This window comes from Bos indicus x Bos taurus, chromosome 11 (assembly GCF_003369695.1).
Source record: "Bos indicus x Bos taurus breed Angus x Brahman F1 hybrid chromosome 11, Bos_hybrid_MaternalHap_v2.0, whole genome shotgun sequence".
NCBI classification, from domain to species: Eukaryota; Metazoa; Chordata; class Mammalia; order Artiodactyla; family Bovidae; genus Bos; species Bos indicus x Bos taurus.
Window position 1 is genome coordinate 10,247,995 of NC_040086.1, and position 21,609 is coordinate 10,269,603.

Here is a 21,609-nt window from a genome sequence, read left to right on the forward strand (position 1 = left end):
GAGGTAGCCTCTCCTCCAGAAAAAAACTAACAAACAGCAACAACAGAAAAAAAAAAAAAAAAACAAAGTTAATGTAGAGCTTGATGTAAGAACACAAAGTCTAATTTCTCAGTCTGCCACAGTCTTTCAAATTTTAATTGTTGGGCTTCCCTGGTGGCTCAGAGTGTAAAGCGTCCGCCTGCAAGGCGGGTGACCTAGGTTCGATCCCTGGGTCAGGAAGATACCCTGGAGAAGGAAATGACAACCCACTCCAGTATTCTTGCCTGGAGAATCCCGTGAACAGAGGAGCCTGGTAGGCTGCAGTCCATGGGGTTGCAAAGAGTCAGACACAACTGAGCGACTTCACTTTCTTCCTTTCTTGTTTTCTTTCTTGGGCCTCAAAAATAGTCATGATGATCAATAGTTGCTGATCAGCCTTAGGGAAAACTTTTATCACAAATTAATCAATGTGATATGCCACATTAATGAAATGAAGAATAAAAATTATATGGTCATCTCAATTCATGATTAAAAAAAATTACTCAACAAACTGGTTATAGAGGGAATGTATCTCAGTATAATAAAGGCCGCATATGACAAGCCCATAGCTAACAACATAGGAAAGGAAAGGAAAGTGGAGCCTCTCAGTCATGTCCAACTCTTCGCAACCCCATGGACTGTAGCGTACCAGGCTCCTCCATCTGTGGGATTTTCAAGGCAAGGGTACTGGAGTGGGTTGCCATTTCCTTCTCCAGAGGATATTCCTAACCCAGGGATTGAACCCAGGTCTCCCACACTGCAGGCAGACGCTTTACCGTCTGAGCCACCAGGGAAGCAAAGCTGAAACTTTTCCTCTAAGATCAAGAATAAGACAAAGATGCTCACTCTTGCCACTTTTATTCAAAATAGTACTGGAAGTCCTAGCCAGAGCAATTAGGCAAGAGAAAGAAAAGATAAGAAGAAGAAATTTTAAAATTTGAAAGGGAGAAGTAAAATTCTCTCTATTTGCAGATGTCATGATATTATAAATAGAAAACCCCCCAAATTCTACCAAACTGTTAGAACTAAAAAAAAATTAAGATTTCAGCATATAAAATCAATATACAAAAAATCAGTAGCATTTCTCTATACTAGCAATGAACTGTCAAAGAGAAATTAAGAAAATACTTCCATTTTGATATATGGCAAAACCAATACAATATTGTAAAATAAAATAAAATAAAAAATTTACAATTGTGTCAAAACCTAGAAATGAATTTAACCAAGGAGATTAAAGATCTGTACACTGAAAACTATAAAACACTGATGGAAGAAATTGAAGACAACACAAATACATGGAAAGATATTCCATGCTCATGGGTTGGAAGAATTAATATTGTTAAAATGTCCATATTACCCGAAGCAAACTACAGATTCAATGGAATCTCAATCAAAATTTCAGCGACACTTTTCCCCACAGATACACATTTTTAAAAAATCCACAAATTCATATGAAACTATAAAGGACCTTGAATAACCGACACGATCTTGAGCAAGAAGAACAAAGCTTGAAGATCACACTTCCTGATTTCAAACTATATTACAAAGCTATAGTATTCAACATGATATTGGCATAAAACGAGACATATAGATCAATAAAGATCAATAGAGAGCCTGGAAATAAGCCCACACATATATTAGTCAATTAATTTACAACAAAGGAGCCAAAATATATGATGGGGAAAGATAGTCTCTTCAATAAATGATGTTGGGAGAACTAAACAGCTACACATCAAAGAATGGAACAGGACCCCTATCTTACAACATACAGAAAAGTCAACTTAAAATGGCTTCAAGACTTGAATGTAGAACCTGAAACCATAAAATTCTTATAAGAAAACATAAGGGGTGAGCTCCTTGATATCAGTTTCAGCAATGATTTTTTAAATTTGATATTAAAAGCAAAAGAAACAGGATAAAAGATGAGTTAAACTACATCAAGCTAAAACTGCTTCTGCAAAAGAAACTGTCAACAAAACAATAAGTCAACCTATGGAATAGGAGAAAATATTTGCAAATCATAAATCTGATAAAGGGTTAAGTCTAAAATATATAAAGATCTTATAAAACTCAGTTACCAAAAAAAAAGACTACTCCATTTTAAAAAAATGGGAAGAAGGACTTCCCGGGTGGTCCAGTGGTTAAGAGACCGCCTTGCAATGCAGGGGATACTGGTTTGATCCCTGGTCCAGGAAGATCCCAAGTTGCCATGGAGCAACTAAGCCTGTGCTCCACAACTATTGAGCCTGTACTACACAACAAGAGAAACCACTGCAATGAGAAGCCCGCACACTGCAGAGAAGAGTAGCCCTGCTCACTGCACATAGAGAAAGCCTGTGTGCAGCAATGAAGACCCAGTGCAGCCAAAAATAACTAACTAAATAAATAATTTTTTTTAATGGGAAGAAGAACTGAATAGAATTCATTCCAAAGAAGACATACAAATTGTCAACAGGTACATGAAAATGTGCTCAGCATCATTAATCATCAGGGAAATGCAAACTAAAACCACAAAGATATATCACCTCCCAACTGTTGGATGGCTATCATCTAAGACAAGGGATAACAAATGCTGGCAAGGATATGGAGAAAAGGAAACCATTTTGCATCATTAGTGGGAATGCAAATTGGTGCAGACACTGTGGAGATTCCTCAAAAAATTAGTAACAGAAATACTGTATGATCCAGCAATTCTACTTCTGGATATATATTCAAAGGAAATGAAGTCATTATCTTGAAAATGTATCTGTACTCTCATGTTCATTGCAGCATTATTTATAATAGTCAAGACATGGAAATAGCTTGTGTCCGTCAGCAATTGAATGTTTAAAGAAAATGTGATATATACATGAATATTATTCAGCTATTAAAAAAAAAGAAATCTTGTCATTTGCAACGTGAATGGACCTTGAAAGTATTATGCTATGTGAAATAAGTCAGAGAGACAAATACTCTATGATTTCCCTTACATATGGAATCTAAAAATCCAGACATAGAAACAGAGAACAGGTTGGTGGTTGCCAGAGGCCGGGGGTGGAAGGTGGGGAATTGGGTGAAGGTGGTTAAAAGGCACAAACTTTTAGTTATAAGATATCTGAATGTAATGTACAGTTATGGTGGCTATAGTTAATAATACCGTATTATACGCTTGAAAGTTGCTAAGAGACTAAATTTTGAAAGTTAACACAAGAAAAAAATTCATAACTTTGTGTGGTGATGGATGTTGACTGAACTTATTGTTGTGGTTGTCATTTTGCAGATGTACATATATCAAATCATTATATTATACACCTTAAATTAATATAATATTATACGTCAATCATATCCAAATTTAAAAATAATAATAGGGGAAACTGTGGAGGTGGCAGTATGGTTGAACTTAAGTACATGGAACTTAATGTACTATCTGCTCAATTATTCTGTAAATCTAAAATTGTACTAAAGAGAAAGTGAAAGTGAAGTCGCTCGGTCATGTCCAACTCTTTGCGACCCCGTGGTCTGTAGCCTACCAGGCTCTGCCATCCATGGGATTCTCCAGGGAAGAATACTGGAGTGGGTTGCCATTTCCTTCTCCAGGAGATCTTCCCGACCCAGGGATTGAACCCAGGTCTCCCGCATTGCGGGCAGACGCTTTACACTCTGAGACACCAGGGAAGCCCAACAACTAAAATTTTTAAATTGCACTAAAAAGCAAAAAATGGGCCAAAGAACTAAACAGACATCTCTCCAAAGAAGACATACAGATGGCTAACAAACACATGAAAAGATGCTCAACATCACTCATTATCAGAGAAATGTAAATCAAAACCACAATGAGGTACCATTTCACGCCAGTCAGAATGGCTGCTATCCAGAAGTCTACAAGCAATAAATGCTGGAGAGGATGTAAAGAAAAGGGAACCCTCTTACCCTGTTGGTGAGAATGCAAACTAGAACAGCCACTATGGAGAATAGTGTGGAGATTCCTTAAAAAACTGGAAATAGAACTTCCTTATGACCCAGCAATCCCACTGCTGGGCATACACACTGAGGAAACCAGAATTGAAAGAGACATGTGTACCCCAGTGTTCATCGCAGCACTGTTTATAATAGCCAGGACATGGAAGCAACCTAGATGTCCATCAGCAGATGAATGGATAAGAAAGCTATGGTACATATACACAATGGAGTATTACTCAGCCATTAAAAAGAATACATTTGAATCAGTTCCAATGAGGTGGATGAAACTGGAGCCTATTATACAGAGTGAAGTAAGCCAGAAAGAAAAATACCAATACAGTATACTAATGCATATATATGGAATTTAGAAATATGGTAATGATAACCCTGTATGCAAGACAGCAAAAGAGACACAGATGTACAGAACAGTCTTTTGGACTCTGTGGGAGAGGGCGAGGGTGGGATGATTTGGGAGAATGGCATTGAAACATGTATAATACCACATGTGAAACGAATCGCCAGTTCAGGTTCAATGCAGGATACAAGATGCTCGGGGCTGGTGCACTGGGATGACCCAGAGGGATGGTATGGGGAGGGAGGTGGGAGGGGGGCTCAGGATGAGGAACACATGTTCACCCATGGCAGATTCATGTTGATGTATGGCAAAACCAATACAATATTGTAAAGTAATTAGCCTCCAATTAAAATAAATAAATCTATAATAAAAAATTAAAAAAACATTTAAAAAAGCTATTAATTATTTTAAAAATTGTTGACCAACTCAAGACAATATAGATGAAAAACTGATAGTAGAAGGTCTTTCTGGAGAGCTGAGAGGATTCCAGTTGCCTCTTTGAGCACAGATTTAGTGGTGGCTTCTTAGTAGAATTCTGAATTAGGGTCCTTGCTAGCTCTTGAAAATTCTAGCTTACAAAATCATTTTTGAGAAATTCTTGATAACTCGCTTCTCTGATAAGTAGTAGTTCACATGGTCTTTGGTTGTTAGTGAAAATGGCCTTGATGGAAATGCATATGGTTTTCCCATTAACAATCAAAGCTGAGACTTGGCATTTTGGACTAAATCTGTGACCTGTTAAAGGCCTCTCTCCTGGCCCATGTGTCATAAATCATATGTAATTATTGCTGCTCTGGACTAGCAAGAATGGGGAGATGTGAGTTACGCTCATTCTGAAAGAATTCTAACTATAGGCCCAAAGGTCCCCCTTCCAGGAACTGCTGAGTTGGTTCAGAATTGGAATTCGGTCAAGCCCAGTGGCCCCGTCCAGGAATCCCATGTCTTCTGATCTTTTCCGGTGGCCTCAGCTCTTTGTAACTGGAGGATATTAAGGAGAAATGCCAGCTTTCAGTCACTCTGCCTACCCTCTCTTTTATTCTGTGCCCACAGACTGCCGTTCCATTCACATCGGGCTTTCCGTTCCCAGTTACCCTCACAGGAAAAGAGACCAGAAGGGACAGCTTCCAGGCCTGCAAAAGGCCCACTGGGGCTTGCGGCCAGACAAGCCGCAGCAGGGGCTGGCCAGTGCGTGCGGCAGTGTGGACCATGTCAGCAAGACACGTGAGTTTGGGGAACATTCTGGGAACCATCTGCTGGGGGGTCCAGACAGGGCAGGGCAGGGGAGGGGGACTCGCAGGAGAATGTGAGGAATGCCCCCGTGGCTCAGGCCTCTTAGGCCCCTCTGCTCTGCTGCCACAGCAGACCAGCCCCTGCTCAGAGAGTCCCTTCAGTCAGGCTGAGCCCCTGTCAACTCTGGTAACTTTGAGACCTCCGCTCTGGCACATTCCACTTTGATTTCATGGTTTAATTCTCAGAATTATTTCCTGTTTCTAAATTCCTAAGGGCAAATATCCAGCCGCCCTAAGAACCAATAACAAACATGACTGGTGAGAGGTGTTGTGCTCAGTAAATCGAATTCTTTGTTGCATTACTTCCACCCTCTCTCTTCACCTGAGCTTGAAGGAATGGTCTGGAATTGTCTGGGTGCTCTGCACCACAGTTTCCAGAGCCCTGGAGGCTTTCTCCCAGGTCAGCAGAACCCCTGAGGCATGCCTCTGCTGCTGCAGGAATCAGTTCTGGGCTTGTTAAAAAGCAGTTTTTTGTTCCTTTCTGTGGAAAGAAAAATATCAATCTTGAGAGGAGTGGAAAGACTAGAGCACAGCTGCTGTGACATTTTATCCTTTTGTGTCTTCCCTGGTTCTAGGGATATGATTTCACCTGCAGCACATCCCAAATCTGTGAAATAAATAGCATCTACTTGATTTCTACTACACATTTCCATGGTCTTGAACAAAGCAAAATGAGTTATCTTACCATCTGAACCTTCAAAGGGATGTCAGGCAGTAGCAGCCTCTTAACATTCCTGTAGCAGACAGTGACATACACTCTGGCAAAGACCATTTGAGTCACCCCCATCCCAGCACAGCCCTGAACAACTGCGGTTATTGGCACCAAGTCTACCAAGGCCTATGACTTCTTCTGTGCCTATGTGGGAGAGGGGTTAACGGGGAGTCCTTCGGCGGTGTCTAATGTAAGAAATGAGCTCTGATACACACATACACACAAACATGCCCACACATACATATTTGGGAGTTGGCATATCTGAGACCCAAAGAAGGGCAAGCCTGATAGGGAGGCCTGCTCCCCAGGCTGGGTCTGGATGCCTCTCACTCACTCTCTGGAGCATTTCCCTGTCACCCCAGAACATTCAGGGATGGAGTCACCCTTTAAAAGTGGAGTCTGCTGGGTCCTTCCTCAGTCAGGAAAGAGGAAAGTGGGTTAGAGCTGGTACTCTCTGCAAATGGTATATATTGATGCAACATGGTACTTCACAGAAGTGGTCATGAATGGTGGATTTTGTGTTGTTTGGGTGGTTTCTGGTTGAGTTAAGGGGACACTGGTTTTAACTGGAAACCAAAGGGAAGAGAAAGGAGAATCCTTTGGTACATTTGCACATTCAGTCCATTCCCTTCAGCCTGCTGTCCCCATGCATGGCACATGGCATGGCTGTGGAACAGAGGAGACAGTGGGAAGGCATAGGAAGACAGGAAGTTTCAGGCCACGTCTTCCAAGCTTGGGTAAAGTAAGAACTTCTTTTAAAGGGAAAATAACTTATTGTAGACTCATGAAAGTGCTTTTGTATATTTGTAGAGCCCCAAGGGACCATAAAATCCTAGTTTGAGAAATAATATATTAATTCATTAAGGCTTTTTTCCATAAAATATCTTAGAATTTTGAATTATAACATGTTTTATCCTTATAGCTAATAAAATAAATCTTTTAAAGATTATCTTCAAAATGGAAACACGAACTTTAAAAATTCTGATAGAACCCACCTACCTCTAAGAATACTTTCCAGGCCCCAGTTACAGACATTCTTGATTTAAGGGGGCTACAAAGCCTGCAAGCAAAGTCAACAACCACAGTGAGTTTTCACCCATGGCAGCTGAACTTGTTCCAGCCCTTTGTTAGGGGTGGTAGAGGTCCACCCCTCTGTCCTTCACTTCTTCCAAATCAGAGGGGGCATTGTGTGTGTGATGCAAATATAAACCCTGCTCTATGAGATTCCCGGGTCAGTGACAGTGACCTGAGGAACGGAAAACAAAACAGTGCCCAAATCATTGTACTGCATCATCTAGATAATTGCCTGAATCTGCCACTTTTCTTTGCTGCAGGGAAACTGACCAGATGTGTTTTTCCTCTCTGAGTGCCTTGTCTATTCTGTGAATCCATTCAGACAGCGCAGGCAGGCATTCCAGCTGGCCACAAAGTCCACGAGGACCTAGCTTTACGGAAGAGAGGAATTGTGCAGAATGGGGTCAGCAGGTAGACCAGGCACAGTGGCTAGACATAGCTAAGCCTGTGTAGTTGAAGGATTGATAGGTGACTCCTTCAGTTCCTGCCTCACAAAACAACAGGAATCCAGCAAGATGATGTGTGTGCAAAACATGCATACCGTGAAATGGTATTTCATAATAATTTTGTTAACTAAATGTGTCACATTAATAAAAAGGAGATATTATTATCCTCATCTTCAGATTGGGAAATCAAGGTTCAAAGAGATGTAGTGTGGTACAGCAGGAATCAGTGAAGCTAGAAATTGAAAACATCAGTAGACTCCAAAACCCGTGTGTTCCTCTTCCACTACACTTCTGCCCTTTGTAAGTCATCACCAGTCAGTCATGACCAGCTGGACATGGGCTAAGAATTATATTTTTTCAAGCAGCCAAACTACCTTATGATGAAAGGGATAGGTAGATAGTAGTTACCCCATAATATAATATGCCATAGCATAGGATTATTTGTCCCACCTCCACCCCTTCCTCCAATATGAATATTATTTTGGCCACCCCTTCCTCCAGTTTTGACTCTAGCAGAACACATACAGGGAATAGAACCATCAAGCTGTGGTGAGAATCAGTAAAAGCCATGCTTCCTTCCCTTGAAAGAATGCATTCTCTGGCTCTGAGAGCCTCTGGAGAAGCTATTAGGAGCAAGAGGGTAAAGAGCAGCTGTAGAAATACGACTGCTCTTTGGCTCTTCTTGGCTGGTGCTAAGAACTGGAGCCAAGATCTAAGAGAAAGGAAACGGCCCAGGCCCAGCCTGGTGTGCAGGCTCTGGGGCCTCAGTGCCTTCATCTGCAGAGTGGAAGATGGTTGTCGCGTGACAAACTGTTGCCATTTGCCTGGGATAGAGGGCTTTCCCAGGACGAGGGACACGGAACTGTCAGTGCTAAAGTCGGTCAGTTCAAAGAAAGTCAGGATGTTGGTCACACTGAGCTGTGAGCTCCTAGGTAGAATAAAAACAGACGCAAAGTCCTTCACGTGGCACATGGTACATTACAGGCACTTGACATATGTTACTTCAATTGATTTGTGTTAACCCAATTTAAAAGCAAGGAGCCCAAATCTTTTTTCCTTTATGAGTAGACCTCTAGTTTGGCTGTTCTCACTGGTACTGAGAAGCTAATGAGATCCTTCTGGAGGGAGGGGTGTGAAAAAGTATTAAGGTCATCTTCTACTTGCCAAGCACTGAACAACTCAAGAGTCACTGAAAGATCAAAACCACCAAGATGAGCAGTAGGGGAGAAAGCGGCTGTTTTCTCCCCAGGTGTTTGAGCCTCATGTGACTTCAAGGCTTTAGGACTAAAAATAGATTTCATATGGTCTTTCCCATTTCTGATAAGGAAGGTGTGAGGGTTGGGACAGAGAACAAATTTATCTCTAAAGCATCTCCTCCACTAAGGGACTCCAACATAGGAACAAAGACAATTGGATTTCTTTTATTTCCTGGAATTATCAACATATACAACATTCAAACAAACAAAAATCCCTATTGGAAGAGAATCCTGAGTTAGTGAACTTTATACCTTAAGGGGAAATTGAGGTTGAAAGTTCAGTTTTGCAAGTGAACCAATTAAAGTTCTGATAAATATAAAGTTATTAGGGCTTTCCTGGTGGCTCAGTGGTAAAGAATCCGCCTGCCAATGTGGGTGACACGGGTTCGATCCTTGATCCGGGAAGATCCCGCATGCCATGGAGCAACTAAACCCACGTGCCACAACTATTAAGCCCGTGCTCCAGAGCCCGAGAGCTACAACTACTGTGCTCACACGCCACAGCTTCCGAAGCCCAAGCGCCCTAGAGCCTGTGCTCCACAACCAGAGAAGCCATCGCAATGAGAAACCCGCAACTACAGCTAGAGAGTCGCCCCCGCTCTGCAAATAGAGAACGCCGTGCAGCAAAAAAAAAAAAAAAGTATATCTATATAAAGTTATTATAACACATATGTTACTTGGATTTACCTTACTCCCTGAGAGTTAGCGTCCTCGCCTCTGCATAAACTTCTGTGAATTTCCAGTCCCAGTAGCACTCCTGCTACGAGACCTGCGTGCTGGGCTCACGGTCTCACCGTGTCTCACTTCTTGTACCTGTTCTCTGTTCTCACCTCCAGGCAAGCCACAGCTCAGGAATGGGGCTCAGTCCTCCTTTGGTCTCCCCCAAATGGGTCACATCCCACATATAAGTGAGGAGCAGGCTTTCTTGAGGTTCAGAACCATAGAGCCTTTTCACCTTGCAGAGATACACAGTTTTTAAAGAGAGATACTAAATATTTGGGCTTCCCTTGTGGCTCAGCTGGTAAAGAATCTGCCTGCAATGTGGAAGACCTAGGTTCGATCCCTGGGTTGGGAAGATCCTCTGGAGAAGGGAAAGGCTACCCACTCCAGTATTCTGGCCTGGAGAATTCCATGGACTGTATAGTCCATGGGGTCTCAAAGAGTCAGACACAACTGAGTGACTTTCACTTCACTCACTAAATATTCCCTTTCTTAAAAATCCCGTTGTCACTTGAAATTTCCTACTGGCTGCTTTTCTCTACCATATTTTTGGCAACTCCCACCTCACCCCCACTGCACCTCACCAGTCCCATCACATCTCCTGATTCTCTTCAGCCACCTCCAGCCCCAGCTTCTCCCCTCCCTCTCAGTACATACACTCACTCCCTTCACCCACTTTTTGGTCACATCTGTTTCCCTCTGCCCCACCTCAGCTCACCACCCATTTCTGCACGGCTAAAGACACACAGAGTTGGATACAACTGAGTGACTGAGCACACACACACACACACACAAACACACAATGTATTAACTAAAGTTAATACAGTCTCACAAAGTCTGTCTCGTCTAAGTTTAGCCCTTTAGCTAGACTTAACATTCTTTTATAACTCTTAAACTTGCAGTTTTTGAGAAGGAATACAGAAGAAAATCTCCATGCCCTAGAATTTCATATAAGGGAGACTCATGATTAAGAAAGTAATTTGATCACAAGTATCAGAACCTCCTGGAGAGGGAAATGCACTACCCACTCCAGTAGTCTTGCCTGGGAAATCCCATGGACAAAGGAGCCTGGCAGGTTACAGTCCACGGGGTCTTGAAAGACTCAGACACGACTTAGCGACTAAACAACAACAATCAGAAACCTACGTGAGCTGTCTTGAGCAAGGAGGGAGTGAGGAAGAGTAACAGTTTATACTACATGAATAAAGGAGTTTCTCACAGTCCCAAAAGAACAACCAACCAGGCTCAGCAGGAGGATGAACACCCTCAGTCCCCTCTCTGGAACTCGTGGCCTTCCCCTTGCTTCTTCTATAAGTCTGCTTTCTTTCTCGCTGTGTGTAGCCTTTACTGCCTCTCCGTGCCTTCAGCTTTCAGTTTGTACGCTCCTTCCATTAGGAAACACCCAGCTATCTCAGAACCCAAATTCAAAATTTCCAGGCTTGAGTCAGGTGTCCAATGAACTGTTCCTGGTTCAATTAACCATGGCCAAGAGGCACAGTTCAGGTACTCCACAGACACAGCCACAGAGCGTCATCCCTTGGGTGAGGGAGTGTATGGGCCAGCAGATGACCCGAAGCTACTGATGGGACAATTCCCGCAAACACTACAGGTTCGCAGATTCTCTTCCCTGCCTTCCCAGAGAGCACATTTTGAGTTTATGGACTGCTCTCTAGGAAAAAAAGAAAAAAAAAACAACCCTACTGTCCATGAAACTAGGACTTGGGGCCTTCCTGCCTTCTCTTGAGGACCGCCTCAGATGAATGCTGGCATGACTTTGGAGCTCCCCGTTTCTGTCTCTCCCACTCCTCAGAACTTGGGACTGTTCTTGATCCCCTTCGTTGCTGTTGTTCAGTTGCTCAGTCGTGTCCAATTCTTTGTGACCCCATGGACCACAGCACACCAGGCTTCCCTGTCCATCACCAACTCCCAGAGCTTGTTCAAATTCATGTTCATTGAGTCGGTGATGCCATCCAACCATCTCTTCCTCTGTCATCCCCTTCTCCTCCTGCCTTCAATTTTTCCCAGCCTCAGGGTCTTTTCTAATGAGTCAGCTCTTCGCCAAAGTATTGGAGCTTCAGCTTCAGCATCAGTCCTTCCAGTGAATATTCAGGATTAATTTCCTTTCAGATTGATTGGTTGGATCCCCTTGCAGTCCAAGGGACTCTCAAGAGTCTTCTCCAACACCACAGTTCGAAAGCATCAATTCTTCGGTGCTCAGACTTCTTTATGGTCCAAATCTCACATCCATACATGACTACTGGAAAAGCCATACCCAGCTCCATTTCCTTGTTCATGGCTTCTTTCCGCTGAGGCTGGTCCCTGCTGATATACTCATGAGTGTTAAGCAGTGAAATTCATTCACCTGGCGAATGTTTATTGAATGCCCATGCTGTGAACCCTTTTCTGGGGCCAGTAACACAACGTAAGCCAGACAGACCTTGACCTCACCAAGGTGGGTGTCCAGTGACTCACGTGGAGCCTGGGAGAGAGTGCTTGTGAGAAGACTCTGAGCTGAGGACCCCAGGCCCTCACACTGACTTCCTGGTGGTCTTAAACACCTCCTGGGTCTTCTAGGAGTTGAATACCTGCAGGCTGCAGTCCAGTTGCACTCCAGGTGATTTTGTGCTTTGCTCAACTAATGACCGGACAGGTGCCCCGCTCCCTGTCACCAGTAAAAGCATGATTCTGTTTGATTCTTTTCGTGTGTTTCCTCAAGCTTGGTCCTGCCAAGGTTGGATTTCTCCCAGAAACTGCTAGTTTAGTCCACTTGGGCCATCACTGTGTAACTGTTGCTGTGAGCTCTCGACCAGAGGGGCTCTTATCTGCAGCCTCTCTCATTTGTGGATGAACTTGCATGTGGGACCTGGAGTGCATTGGAGATGCAGTGAAACCCTGAGGCACGAACCCAGCACATCACTAGATTTCTGTGGACCCGAGGGAAGGGAGATGGGGAGGGGTAGCACGGGAGTAGTAGTGCTCAGAAACGAGAAGGATTGAGCTCTTGGAATGTTATGAGGGAGGAAAATGTCAGACCTGTTGGTGACATCAATCATAGCAATGTTTACTGGGTGACTGGCATATGCCAAGCACTGTGCCAATCATGTCACATACATCATCTCATTTGATGGTCACCATAATCCAGTAAAGCAGGGGTGACTATTCTCACTTTATAGACGGAGAAACTAAGGCTCAGTCTGCTTAATGCTTTGCCAAGATCCCACTGCCAGTAATTATCAGAGTCGGGAATTGAACCCAGGTCTGAGCTCTTAAAGCACCACATGAATAAAGAGAATCCTCTGGCATCCTTGGTGATCTCTCTGTGGGTGTTCCTCTGGGGTTTCGAGATCAGACACAGCCCCTGACTCAGTGTGGCGTGCAAGGTCGGTCCAGTGGTGTTCAGAAGGAAATGGGCTGGCGCCAGCCACAGTGCAATACAAACAGTAGCCTGAGATCCTTTAGGGGCCCATCTCCTCACTGCCCTGCCCTGCTAAGGAGCCCGCCAAAGCAGGAACTCCTTGGTGGTGGCATTTGCTTGGGGCGTCCGACCTAACCACACAGCCCTGAGCCTCTGCTGCTATGTTCTCGGGTTTAAAGTGGGCACACTTGATCTTTGAGTCTCAGGCCTGAAGATGTGGTAAGGGAGCCAGTGGCAGAGGCAGGGGGTTTGGGGGTTGCAGTGCTAGGTGAGGGTGTCGGCAAACTGCTCTCCTCTAGGCTCCCCTAATTAGGGGCCCAGTTGGGCCTTCTGTGCTATAAACCAGTTCTCAGATTTCTCATCCGTGAAGTGTTTGGATTCAACCATCGTTCAGCTTTCTCCCAGCTCTGAGACTTGGCAAATTCAGGGTTCAGAGCTTCTTGGAGCAGCAGCCACTCATGACCTCTAATCAACCTTGGCACATTCTAAGTACTCAGTAAGTACTTGTTGAACTGAACCCAGGAGATTAGGAGTTTCTCAGCAGAGCAAAATAATTCCCCAGGGGGGTTCACCACTTACCCTGAATGACCAGTTCCCCTGTCCATGGGCTCTCAGAAAACACCCACCAAGTGATATTTGGCATTTTGTCTTGGAAGCAGACTTAGATGGAAAGGATCAGGAGTTGGGTTGTGAAGTTGAGGAAGGGGAGAAACCAGCTTCAGGGGACATTATTGACCAAGGGCAGTTGCTGTGAAACTTGAGACCTCAAAGCACCTCTTCTCATACCACCCCACCTCCACCCTGGGGCTGGAGGACTGAGAGAGGCCGGGCCAGGACCTGCTCCAGCCAGCTCACCTGCAGCCAAGGCCCTAAGGAAGTTCCGGGGAGTCTCAGGGAAAATCCTACCTCTGCCGTTATAAAGGGGCCTGAGGAGAGGTGCCCGGGCTCCCCTAGGGCCCCCAGGCTTGGCGGGAAGGGCTCATGGGGGAGGGGGCAAAAGGGCAGTCCTGCCAGGCCTCTGGCGCCTGCAGGTGCCACCCCCCTGCTGCTGTGGAGACCTGGCTGCCTGCAAGAGGCTCTGCCTCGGCCACCAAGACCTTCTCTCCCCAGTGCATCTGAGAACCTGAGGGTCTTTCCTCTCTTGCTCACTGCTCACTTGCTCTCTCTCTCTCTCTCTGTCTCTCTCTCTCTCACACACACACACAATTCTCCTATACTCAGAATATCTTTAATGCACTCTCGATAGTTTTTCCTCTCACGTTTACTACATCTTCTCACATAACGCTCTCCCCACTTCCCCAGTCTTTCACATATTCCTTCTCTCTCTCTCCCTCTCCCTCCCTCTCTCTCTCCCTTTCCCTCTCTTTCCCTCTCCCTCTTCTCCTCTCCCCTCACTTCCCCTGGTGCTTAACTGGAAACAAAAGTGAGTTTGTTGAGCCCTGCTGGTGGGGAAGAGGAGCCAGCGGCAGCAGCCAGGGTGGCAGCAGCGGAAACAGGCTGGGGCCAGAGGCAGTGTCCACAGCCGGAGACCCCAGCGCCCAGCTCTTCCGGGCAACAGGTAATGCTGCAGACAGAGCTGGCTCAGGCATCCTGCTCTTTGTTCTGTCTCATCCTTTCATACCAGCTCCACTTATCTGCCTTCTAATTTGGCCTTGAAGGGGGAGGGGGATTGAAGATTTAGGGAATGGCAGGCACAAAAGGTCCAAGGAGTCACGTGCTCTCCTCCTCGGAGAACTGTGTGTGGTCTGATGTGGCTGGAATCCAGGACATGTGGGGTCAACCAAGGGTAGCTGAAGTTAGAATATACAGGGTCCAGGATGGCTGGGGTGTCTGGATGAGGGATGTGATAGAACCTACCCAGGCACGTTAGGGCCAGATCATGATGGATGTTTTGAGCCATGTCATAGACCCTAGGCTTTAGATCCTAGAGAGCTATTAACTATTTTTCACCTGAAGAGTAACATGACCAAATCTACATTTGAAGAAAGTAGTACTTGAACTCTCATACCACGGAGAACTGGTTTACCCTCTCAGAATAAAGCAGTCCTAGCCTTCTCCCAATTTAAGGAAAAAATAAGGTTATTTGTTCAACTGTTAAATTTTCGTCTATAAAATTTCTGTAAACCTTTGATGCCTGCCAACAAGTATCAATAATCAATAAAAAGGATGTAAGTTTAAAGTAGTAGAAAAATTCAGAAGTAAAAAATCATTTAAGTAAATGCAGTCCTTGAAGCTATATACAGATAAATTGGTAGTATTTTCTGCTAGTAAAATTATTTCTAACTCATATGCACAATACTTTATGGTGCTGCACCCCAGAATACCATGACTCCCAGAAGTGTGCCAAAGGAGCAGGTTTGAAATGTCTTTAACGCTAACTCTGCTGCTATCTAAGGCATGGGATGGATGGGGCAACAGAGACAGTGGGAGCAGCAGCTGGTTCTTGTGCTGACAGGAATGTGAGACAATAAAAACCTGAATAAAGGTGGTGGCAATGGTGGGGAAAGGGAAGGGAGCCAAAAAATAGTCAGGAAGTGAGTGAAAGAAGTTAGTGTCTGATTAGACATGGATGATGAGAGACAAGGAGGCTTCAAGAGTGAGCCCCAAATTTCTCCTCTAGATGGCTGGATAGCTAGGGGCACCATTAATCAAAACAGAGGAGGATAAGGCTAGGGTGACAGAAGAAGAGAGGCAGAGCTATTTTGAATATGTTGAGGCTGACTCGAGAAGACTGCCAAACTCCCAGATGGAGCAGTACAGTTGGCTGTTGGAAACGCTCAGTACAGTTAGGACCTAGAGACCCTGGTGACCTTGGTTATAGGATGATGCCAGAAAGAATATGAGATGGTCCAGGAAGAGTGTAGAAAGAGGGGAGACAAGAAGGCCAAGGAGGAATCCTGAGGAAGATCAAGATTTAAGTGAGACATGCAAGAGGTGCCAGGTTAGGACATTGAGAAGGAGTCCTCAAAGAGATAGGAAAAAATATCTAGAAAGTACTGCCTTAAAACAACCAAGAGCATTTCAGTTCAGAGGATGCAGTCAGCATCACTGATATCTCAGAGAGATAAGCCAGACCATAGCTTCACAGTGCTGTTGATTATTTTGTTTTTACTGACTTACTGATTTGAGAATGAGACAAAAAGAGAGACCTGAGAACAGAGTTAAACTTGGGTGCTTAGCATAAATGAGATTAGCAGGGTACAGTAGGGAGTAGTGGGGAGTATGGCAAACCGCAACGCATATGCTTATCCATCACTCAGCTCTAGCTGATTGTTGCCAAGTAGAAATACGGGCAGTCATCAGGGTGTCTGAATTTTCAAGAAAGCTCTCTATATTTTTACATGAAATCTCATAATTCTTTATGTTAGCAACAATTTAAAAAACTATTATAGTCTATGAGAGCTGAATTAAACACATGTTTGTGCTGCCAGTTTAAAATCTCTGCCTTAGTCAACATCTTAAGCATGGTGGGGATGAACCAGTTGCAGCATATTGGGAAGTGATTGGTAAGGAGGAAGGAGAGACAGTGAGTGTTAACCACCTCTTCAAGAAGTTCAGGGGAGAGAAGGAGAAAAGAGAACAGGATCAGGTAGGAAGAGCTGTTTACAGGCTGAGAGGAAAAGGGTGGAGGAGAGAAGGTGAAGACCCAGGTAAGGAAAGGCTGGTTGAAGAAATAAGAATCCAATAGAAGGGAACAGATAGGGCCAGGCATGGGCTAGAGGAAGAATTCTTTTGTTCAGAGATAGACTGCAGCAATGGTAAGGACACAGAAGGACTAGAAGGGAGGTAGTTGATGGATTTCATGCCTGGAGGCCTTATTTTCTAGGTGAAGTGGGGTAGGAAATGCATCAAGAGGCTTGCTTAGAGGGACATGGGAAAGGACACTGACAGGAATGAATGGAAGTGACTGTACTTCTGAGACCTGCTAACAGTGGGAACCCTCATTTGTACAGCTGGGTGGTTTTATGCAGAGGGGCTCATGAGCCTGGGTGCTAGCGCTGGTGGCAAGGGGAATTAGCACCTGTTATATTCCAGGCCCTGTGTCTTGTGTATTATTCTCCCTATCTGATTTATTGGGACAACAACCTTGTTCGCTCAGACTGAATTCACTCCTGAGTAAGTAGCACCTCTGAGATTCACACTGACATCTAGCTAGATTGAAAACCCAGAGGGCGCCTTGTATCCACCATACCATTGTGTACCACGCTGCCTCTCCCTGCACCCCAGGACACACTTGCAGAGGTCAAGACTGGGCCAATTAGTTCTTGTTTGGGCATCAGCTGTCTGGTGTTACTGGGAAGTCAAAGAGTAAGAGGGTAGAGTCTGTGATGAAACAGTAGCTAAAATTATTGACTGTTGGGAGTCAATGGAGAAATAAGGGAGGGCCAAAGAGGATGATAAACTGAGGAAACAGAGAAGCTTGGAGGGAGAGGAAGACTTGATGAAGCCCAAAGACAGTCAAAAGCAGAGACATTACTTTGCCTGCAAAGGTCCGTATGGTCAAAGATACTGTTTTTCCAGTAGTCGTGTACAGATGTGACAGTTGGATCATAAAGAAGGTGGAGCGCTAAAGAATTGATGCTTTTGAAATGTGGTGCTGGAGAAGACTCTTGAGAGTCTCTCAGACTGCAAGGAGATCAGTCAATCCTAAAGGAAATCAACCCTGAATATTCATTGGAAGGACTGGTGCTGAAGCTGAACCTCCAATACTTTGGCCACCTGATGCAAAGAGACTAAAGAGACTCTTTAGAAAAGACCCTCATGCTGGCAAAAATTGAGGGCAGGAAGACAAGGGGGTGGCCAAGGATGAGATGGTGGATGGCATCACTGACTTAACGGACACGAGTTTGAGCAAGCTCCAGGAGTTGGTGAAGGACAGGGAAGCCTGGTGTGCTGCAGTCCATGGGGTCACAAAGAGTTGGACACAACTGAGCAATTGAACAGCAACAGCAAAAGAGAGTCAGTAACAGACTGAACTAGGGCAGAGGCAATGGAATTGGTGAGGAAGAAAAGGATTCTTGAAAACTTTTAATACAGCAATGGAGCTGAGAGAAAGAGGTGAGGTGAGAATGATCCAGGATGTCTACCAATGCAGCTGGGTAGACGGTCATGCTTTTGATGTCACATGATATGTGTCTCTGTCTCTGGCTCACCATGCTCTGGGTACCCTAACCAGCACGCTCTACCTCAGACCTTAGGCGTACTCTCAGCACTTGTAGAAGTGGCTCATTCTCATTTTTCAAGTCACAGGTCAAATATACCCTCCTCAGAGAAGCCTTTCTTGATCTTGCTATCTAATGTAGCTTCATGGTCTTTTCTTTTTTTTTCAGAACACTTATCACTGCCTGCAATGACTGTTTATAGATTTGTTTACTTGTTTATTGTCTGTATCTGCCACTGGAGAGGCTCAGGAGATCAAGGATATCTGGGCCTTCTTCACAGCTTTGCTTCCTTGCACCTAAACCAGTGCCTTACACATCGTAGACATTCATTAAATATTAAGCGAGAGAAAGAAGGAAGGGAGGGAGCATGGGAGAAAAGGAGACAGGGAAGACTGGAGAAGTATGTTTGGGGAAGGGTACGTGTTCTGTGTTTGAGTGCTGACCTGAGGTGCCTGAGAGACCCCCAGGAGGCAACACCCCCTGGGCAGCTGGAAAGCAGACTGGGAGGTCAGGGACAGACTGTCATCTTGCCCGTGAAGAAGGTGGGCCCACACGGCACACTGGTGCAAGCACATCCTTTCACAGGGCTGATCGCCCCTTTAAGGCCAATGTGGGAGGTGACTCTTTGGGGCCCAGTGGAAAAGGGATCCCTCCATTATTCTGAAGTTGGGACAGAGTTTTTCTCACCTCGCTTATCTGTTCTGTTCCCTATCCTTACTGCTGCCCTGGCTTTGGCCATTTTCCATCTTTCTTCAGTGTCAGCTACAAGTCCCTGGAGTCTGAATATGGACTAAATCCTCTCATCTCTTTTATCTGGGAGAATATCCCACCCACATCCATCCACATCCAACTCTAGCTTCACCCAGAAGGTGGACTTAGTCTTACTGAATAGGAAATACTTTCCCCTTGCCCTTGGCTCCTGCTCCATTTCAAGGGCCTCCACCTCCCACAGGGCACTCAGCAGAGCTTGCTGCCCTCCTTTTGCAGGGTCTCCAGCTGCTGAGCAGCTCCAGGACATCCTGGGGGAGGAAGATGAGGCTCCCAACCCCACCCTCTTCACAGAGATGGACACTCTGCAGCATGATGGAGACCAGATGGAGTGGAAGGAGTCGGCCAGGTGAGTCCCTCCCTGGAGGGCGGCAGAGGGGGGCTTCCCACGGCAGTCTGCCTGGGCCCGGGCTGAGCTGACCAGCGGCACCTTGAGTCCTGCCAGGGCGCTGCCTGGCCCCCAGAGACCCACCCACCTGCCTTTCCTTGGTGTCCAGAATTGGCGTGGACACGAAGGAGCAAACAGAGACGTAGGACTGTCTCATCCTTGAAGACATGAAAGTCCAGGTGGGAAAGTAGAACAGACGCCCGTGAAGCTATGAGAGAATAACACAAGGGCATATGTCCTTTCATGTCAAACTAAATGTTGTGAAAGGGAGAGCACCAAGCAGGCTGGGATAGATGCGAGTGCTGCCTGGAGGAAGGGGAACGTGTCCCGGGAAAACTCCAGTCGGGCGCTCCAGTGAGCACTACCAAAGCGACTTGGTAGAGTCTGCGGCAGGACAAGCAGAGTGGAGCTACAGAGGCACATGGGGATCAGAGGGAGCTGTGTGTCGGGGCGACAGAAGAGCGAGGAGAGCCAGACGGCTGGAGGGGACCCACACGGTGAAGTCACGGGAGCCAGCAGAGAACCAGGGTAAGGACTAGTGCTGACCGTGCCCTGTGCCCGGGGCACAGAGGCCTCTGAACTAGACCGATTAGCGATGCCAAATGCTGCCTAGGGCCCAGGGAGAAGGCAGGGTATAAGAAGGGGCAGCAGGAAGGGCCGGCAAGAAGAGGAGGAGCCCTGGGACAGAAGTTGAGAGTCTGGAAGACAGAATATAACAACGTTCTCCAACTTTTTTGTACTAACGCCCCCACACCCAAATTTGTAATTAAAATTAACTTTGCTCAAGTAGAATTAAATTTTTATTATAATAAGAGAAATGCAATGCTAAGACATTATGTTTTTTCTGGTAGGGTTGAGCTTTGGAGGCCCACAAACAATATTTTAGACTTTTTTGCTCTCCTAAGAATGCTTGGACTTACTGCCAGCTGTGCCCAAGGTGGTTCTGCCTGGGGGCCACCACAGCACCCAGAACCTGGCAGCTGCCCCAATCAGAGCCTGGGCCCCATCCTTACCTACCAAACTCATTCACCTCAGTAGTTGTTCTATAGAACGAGGAGCAGATTTTGACATTCCCAAGCTTCCCCATCTCCAGTCTTTCCTGGGAGGAAAAAGAGGCCATTGAGTGACTAGCAAATTCCTGCAGGCCTCAGAAGCATTGAATTCCTAGCCTCATGGCTGGGCCCGATCCCTGTCCGGAAGGTATAGAGCCTCTTCTTATCAGTCCATTCAAGGAGCCCTTACTGCATGATAACAATTCATGGCTCCTCTCATTCGATCTGCACAATGACCCTGGGGAGGCAGGAAATATTATTATCCTCATTTCATAGTTGAGGATACTGAGATTAATAGTCAGATCAATGCAAGAGTCAGAGCATGCAGGTAGCCAAGTCTGGATGCCAGTCCAGGGCTGTCTGAGTCTCCAACTTGAGGGCTTAGGCGCTTCCTAATGTTTTCCCCATTTTCCCAGCCACCTCTCTCCCCTTCCTTCAACTTCTAGGGACTCTGTTCTGATTTCCAAGGGAGGACTTAAGTCTGGAGGGATTTGACTGCCGTGAGAGATAAACAGGGACAGCCACAGAGCCCAGGACATCCATCTGGGGCTGATAAGTGAGAGGAGGACATTTCAAATGCCCAGAGCCCAGTGTGGGCTACTGTGGCTTAATGCCTCTGAAGGACTTATAACTCCCTGGGCAAATGCCTTTCTTGTCCAAAGCGGGGAATATTGAGAGAACAAAAGTTGAGAAAGGCCTTCTCCAATGCCCAGTAGAAGAGGGTGACTTCTCCCCATCCTGGGCAAGGTGTGCATTCAGAACCCCTGGCAGGCCCCCATGAGTGCCTGTCACTCGCACACACAGGACCTTTTCTGAGAAGGCCTGGGGCCCTCAGACACATGGCTGTTGCCATAGATGAGATACCTAGTTTCTAATCTGAGTGTGGAGGCTTAGAGCCTTGCACACAATAGACCCTGAAAGGAAAGTGATAAACTATAGATAATGATGTTTCTGGAAGAAGGCCCCTTATGAAATATAAAGGGGCCTGGCATTGCCGTCTGCAATGGGTGTGGGT

The 21,609-nt window shown here is 45.5% G+C and overlaps 1 protein-coding gene across 2 annotated transcripts in view; it reads left to right on the plus strand.

Moving 5' to 3' along the window:
- Positions 1-21,609, plus strand: part of SLC4A5 (solute carrier family 4 member 5) — a 103,789-nt gene that overhangs the window by 6,527 nt on the left and 75,653 nt on the right. For both annotated transcript variants that reach the window (XM_027554848.1, XM_027554849.1), the window contains exons 3-4: positions 5,363-5,533; positions 19,374-19,503. In XM_027554848.1, coding sequence (XP_027410649.1) covers positions 5,363-5,533; positions 19,374-19,503 — 301 coding nt within the window. The remainder of the gene's footprint in view (positions 1-5,362; positions 5,534-19,373; positions 19,504-21,609) is intronic.